At 40.5% G+C, this 6,378-nt stretch overlaps 1 protein-coding gene across 1 annotated transcript in view; it reads left to right on the top strand.

Annotated features, from left to right (window-relative positions):
- Positions 1-5,173, top strand: part of alx1 (ALX homeobox 1) — a 12,638-nt gene extending 7,465 nt beyond the window's left edge. Inside the window, exons 4-5 of the mRNA XM_061722436.1 lie at positions 1,854-2,185; positions 5,053-5,173. Of these exons, the coding sequence (XP_061578420.1) occupies positions 1,854-2,180 (327 nt within the window). The 3' untranslated portion in view covers positions 2,181-2,185; positions 5,053-5,173. The remainder of the gene's footprint in view (positions 1-1,853; positions 2,186-5,052) is intronic.
- Positions 5,174-6,378: the final 1,205 nt, after the last annotated feature.

Genomic DNA, 6,378 nt, shown 5'->3' with positions numbered 1-6,378 from the left:
CAGTTTGTATATGCGGCTGGTTCTGGTTCTGGTTCTGGTTCTGGTTCTGGTTCTGGTTCTGGCCGTCGTCTCCTCTCATCCATCTTCGTCTCCCGTCAGCAGACACCCGATCGGTCCAGGAGAGTCTCCCCCAGATCCTCGGTCGTGTTATTTTATGAAACTCTGAGTGACGCCGTCTGGTTTTAGATCCAGTATCTCGTCTCTAGAAGCGCCTGAAATATAGAGTCTTGAGTTTCTCTTTACTTTTTCTACGAATATTGACCAGTACTCCGCAGGAACCTGCTGTGAAACGCTGGCGTAGCCGTGCTGTTGCGTTAAAGTTACCCAGGAACTAACGCTGGGTCTCTGCTGGTTCTGTATCCAGATGTTTTCTCTCAGTTTGGTCTGAATCTCTCTAAACCGAGACGTCCCAGACGTCCCAGACCGGATCTCCCCGGCAGAAATGTTTCAGGGGACCGAGAGAGAGTTTCAGACGGATGAAAACACTCCGACCCTCTAACCCTGAACCCGGGACGAAGCTGCTCGCACGTCTCCTGCAGGAGATGGACCTTTATTTTGAAAGGGTGTACTGTAGGTCGAAGGAGAAGACAGAGGACAGAACTCATTTAATTTGAGGCAATTATAAAAACACTCGGGTGGAGAAAATACGCCGAACCAGAGACGTCTGAGAGCCGCTTCACGCCGCGGTTCCACTTCCTGATCAGACGAAGACTTTGATTTCTCTCTTAATAGTTTATAGTTTTAAAAGAGATTGTATTATTGTTATTATTATTAATAATAATAAAAATAATAATAATAATAATAATAATAATAATAATTATTATTATTATTATTATTATTATTATTATTATTATTATTATTATTATTCCTGAACTCCTTCCTGTTTGTTTCGGATAAGATAAGATTATCCTTTATTTCTCCCTCAATGGGGAAATTCACTTTGTTCAGCAGCAGTACACTCAACACACACATGCAGGGGAGGGGTAAAAAAGTAAAAAATATATAATTACAAAATATAAACAGTATATACATTGGAATGAAAAATAAAAAGTAGTGCAGTACGGGAAAAGAAAGAAAAACAGTGCAAAAAAAGCAGGTAGGATGTGTGTGAGGTAGACGGATATTACACATTTTATTACACCAAGGCAAATTCCAGAAAAAGGAGCCAAATTATTATCTACAAAGATAATAGTGATGCTGGTGAGATGAAACGAGTCATTTCAGATCTGCAAGATAATAATAATAATTATATTTATAATAATAATAATAATAATAATAATAATAATAATAAAAATAATAATAACAATACTAATAATAATAATTAATAAAACATTTATAATAATATCTATAATAATTAATCATAATATTTATAATACTATTTATAATAATAAATAATATTTGTAATAATAAATAATATTATATAATATTTATGATAATAATACATAATAATAATATTTAGTATAATATTTATAATAAATAATAATAATAATAATATTTATAATAAATAATAACAATATTTGTAATACATAATAATAATATATAATATTTATAATAATATACATAATCATAATATTTAGTATAATATTTATAATAAATAATAATAATAATATTTATAATAAATAATAACAATATTTGTAATACATAATAATAATGTATAATATTTATAATAATAATACATAATAATAATATTTAATATAATATTTATAATAAATAATAATAATAATATTTAATATAATATTTATAATAATAATAATATTTATAATTAATAATAATAATAATAGTGCATCGTGACCTCTTGACCTCTTGACCTCTTGACCTCTTGATCTCATCCTGACTCCCGTCTCCCCCCTCAGATCCCCAACAACCTGTGGTCCAGCCCGGCCCCCGGGGGCCCGGTGGTGTCGTCCTGCATGCTGCCGCGCGGCTCTCCGCCCTGCGTGGCGTCCTACGGGCCCTCGCCGCGCTCGGCGGCGGCGGCGGCGGAGCACGGCTACATGGGCTTCCCCGGCCAGCAGAACCAGTTCGGACACGTCTCCCTCAACAACTTCTTCTCCGCCGACTCGCTGCTGCCGCCCCCCGCCTTCGAGACCAAGCCCGAGTTCGAGCGCCGCTCGTCCAGCATCGCCGTGCTGCGCATGAAGGCCAAGGAGCACGCCGCCAACATCTCCTGGGCCATGTGACGCCGGTGAGTCGCACTGAGAGAAATGTTTCAGCCCTGAAAGGAGAAAGGAGAAAGAATGAATTATAATTTAATCAGAGTCGTTCATGTGACTTCATCAGTCTGTGGACGTTTCTCTGCAGCGCCTTTAAAGGTAATGCTACAACTTCTCCTGGAGGTCGAGGTCACATGACCCCGTTTCAGCCAGCTTTTATAATTTAGAATAATAAAGAATCTCCAAAAGGAAATTAATTGATTAATTATAATTTAATCAGAGTAGTCATGTGACTTCATCAGTCTGGCACGCTTCTCTGCAGCGCTTTAAGGTACAGCTGCAACTTCTCAGTGAGGTCGAGGTCACATGACCCTGTTTCAGCCACCTTTTATCATCTAGGGCAGCGGTTCCCAACCTTTTTTCCTTGTTTCCCCCCTACTTGTGTCTAAGACCAGCCGGGCCCCCCGACCTGTACGTACTAGCACCAAAATAGTCTTTAATTGAAAAAATGAACATTAATTATGTTTTTTTGATACATTTCTCTTTGGTTTACCCTGTATACATATTACTTGGTTTTTCTCCAATGTCACCAATGTATAAAATAGGCACAAAAGGACATAAAAGGAAATAAAAATATTTCTGAAAAATGTCTCTTTTAATATGAGACCAACATTTTTAACATTTTTCCTTTAACAACCTGACGGAGTAGATTAAATGTTGAGTAATGATATAAAAATAAGGAATGAAATAATTTCCTGTGTTTGTCACCAGTGTATAAAAAACACAAAAAATATTCAAGACATTCATAAATTATTCCTAACAATGTCTTATGAATGACTCATTCGAAAATATAATTTTTACAACTGCATAATTTCAAAGCAGACAAAGTTTCGCGCCCCCCCAGAGATCTCTGGCGCCCCCCCAGGGGGGCCCGGACCCCAGGTTGGGAGACACTGCTCTAGAATAATGTTTTATCCCCAAAAGTTAATCAATTAATTAATTAATTAACAATAATTTAATCAGAGTCGTCATGTGACTGCATCAGTCTGTGGACGTTTCCCTGTGGTGTTTTTAAAGGTAACGCTGCAACTTCTCAGCGAGGTCGAGGTCACATGACCGAGTTTCAACAGCTTTTATCATCTAGAATAATGTTGAATCCCCAAAGTTAAATTAATTAATTAATTAATTAACTAACTATAATTTAATCATAGTAGTCGAGACTTTATCAGTCTGGCACCTTTGTAGACGCTTCTCAATGTTTTTAAAGGTAACGCCTGGTCTCAGGAGGCCAAACCAGAAGCAGCCATTGTGATGTGGATCTGCCGACGTGTTCTGGGTCACATGACTCCGATGAGGTTCCTCATGTTTGTCTCTGAGTTCTCTGGTCCAGAGACGAGGTCCTGGTCCCCTGAACTTTTTAAATATATGTATATTTTAAAATCTCTCGTCCCCCCCATTTGAGAACCACTTCTCTATCGGTCTGATCGAGTCCCGGAACCAGTCATGAATGTTTCCTGCTCGGCCGGTTCTGGTCTTTCCAGACCGACGTACAACAACTGTTCCTTCTCTAAGATCATTGCTGACTTTTTATTGATGATCAGCAGCAGCTGATCATTAGGGGTGTAACGATACACTAATCTCACGATACGGTACGATACACGATATTGAGGTCACGATAACGATACGATACGATATTATAGCAGTATTTTTTTAACAACCTTGAATGAGGAACATATGACTGGAAAAAAATGGTCTTTTATTTGAAAGACACAAAATACAAAACAATGATGTGCATTTGCCCTATTGTTACAGTTTGTAATGCTTTATAACTGTTTATGTTTTAAAGAGAAAGCCAGGCCAACCATTTTCCACAAACTGAACTAAAAGTAAATGTCAGGTTTGCATTATGATCTTCAGTTTCATACAAGTACAAATATTTTGCCACAAACTGAATAGTTTCTCTCATGTATGATTTGACTTTTTTATTTTCCAGAAATTTAACAACTAAAATTAAATAAATAAATAAAAGTAAATGAATACATACAATTTTACATCATAAAAAAGATTGATTTATGCTCACCTTATAAGTGTAAGAGGAGATTTATTTTTGTTAAGGTTATTTTGGTGATTCAGGGTTCATTATTTTATAAATATATTCTTTATATTCTGATGTAAATCAGGGACTATAATGACACTAGTCAGTTTATCTGTAATGATTAAGTCTGTTTTAGATTGGGCGGAGTGATACGCCACAGTACGGCACTAGCTGCTGTGTTGATGTTCTAAAATCCTACACTGCTGAGGGACATTAAAGTAACTGGAACTCAGCAGAAGTTTCCCCGTGTTTACTCTACTCGCGACCAGAAAAAGGTTTAATTTAATAAGGTAAGGCTTAACTCTACACCAGCCTTACATAAGTAAAAGTTCAGAGCTCAAAACCCTGCTAGAGTCCCGTGGTCGGGACCAAAACGGTACTAGTTTCTTCTGAGCGGAGTAAGATTTTGGTCGCCACGCGCGGTCGGATGCACGTTACTAGTCAACACAATAGATTAATATTAATAACCTAATATCGCGATACACTTTGTCACCTCCACGACACGTATTGTGACGTTTTTGTATCGCGAAATTTCGTGGCACAATATATTGTTACACCCCTACTGATCATTAATATTGATGATCAGCAGCAGCTGATCCTGCAGTGAGGGGTACTTGGTGTTGCCCACCGGAGACTTTTCTTCCCTTTTTCTCTCTCGGCTTCATTTTTATAAAATAAACATTTGTTTTCAATGTTTCTCACAAGAAAGTGCTGATTACAAGATTAAATAAATTAAATAAATATAATGTAATAAATTACCACTCTTGAGCTCCAGGTTTCTGATATTTGTGTCCGTGTCTCCAGACGACGTCCTCGCCGACCCGGAGACCCGCGGAGCTGAAACGTGTCTGGTCTGGGAGGACAGGAGGTCCAGCGTGACCCGGGCCGGAGCAGACGGGCCGGCAGAACCAGAACCTGCTGCGAGCTCTGGACTTTAAAAGCTGGACCCAGATGGAACCAGTCCCGGGTCCCAGGTCTTCCTCCCTCGCCCCAGCTCCGGGCCCGGGACCAGCCGGACCAGAGAAGGACTTGGACTCGTGGTTCTGACCCGGACCGCCTCGCAGAGGCAAAACCAGTTTGTCTGACGGAAGCAGAATAAATGAAAAACCCCAGACCCGGCTGCGTCTGCGCTTCTTTACCGACTCCTCAGCGGTACCGGGCCGGGGAAGTCCTGCCTGATGTTTGACCCGGTTCGTAGCCGCGGCCGACCCGGGTAAAACCCAGAACTCGGTTAGTTTCAGGAGAACCGCTGGTTAAACGCTGAGATGGATCCGAGTGTCATCTTGTTTGTTTGAAGACAAACAAAGAAGAACCTCCCAGAACCAGAACCAGAACCGGCAGACCCGGAGGAATCGTCTCTGGATGCCGTCAGTGTCGTCGGTCGCCATGGCAACATCTAGGTCAAAGTGGCTCCTCTGGGACTCAGGTAGGACCAGAACCTTGGTGCTGACTGGCCCGGTACGTTCTGTACCGGAGGGGCCGAAGGTCCGGTTCTGGAGCCGTGACGAGTGGAACCACCCTAGGCCCAGTTCCAGCAGCAGGAACCGGGACATGGACCGACCCGGGACAGTGTTTGGACCCTGTTCTTCCTCTGTCACACGTCCAGGTTCCACGGAACCGGTCTAAGGTCCGAGCTCAGAGACGCAGGCGCCGCCTCTGGACCTCCACGTCCCAGGTTTCCATGGCAACGCTCGTCGCCGAGGTCCCGCCAGTTAGTGACGGAAGTAGAACTGCAGCTATCAAATATTTTAGTAATCCAGTATTCTACTGAAAATTCCATCGATTAATCGGATAAAACATATTTTTGTTTAGTTAAAGAGCGATTATAAATATACATAAGATGTTAGATGTTAATTGACATCACTAAGACTAAATTATATAATACAGTAGGTTCATGGCTGTGCATTTAAAAACCCTGAACTTACACCAGTCGACCAAATTCACTAAGGGCCAAATCCACAAAGAATAGATTGCGCCCGCAAATAGCACATGTCCCCCCACTTTTCAAACTCATGCTCTTGCCCCCCCCACACACATTCTAGATTTATATGTTTATATGGTGGAATTGTTTGTAATAAAGCCGCCCCCTATGTATGGATGAATCCTGAGCTCCGTCCTGTTATTTTTATT

The sequence above is a fragment of the Cololabis saira genome, chromosome 5 (assembly GCF_033807715.1).
Source record: "Cololabis saira isolate AMF1-May2022 chromosome 5, fColSai1.1, whole genome shotgun sequence".
Classification (NCBI taxonomy): domain Eukaryota; kingdom Metazoa; phylum Chordata; class Actinopteri; order Beloniformes; family Belonidae; genus Cololabis; species Cololabis saira.
Note: the sequence above shows the minus strand (reverse complement) of the source record. Positions and strands in the feature narration are given on the sequence as shown.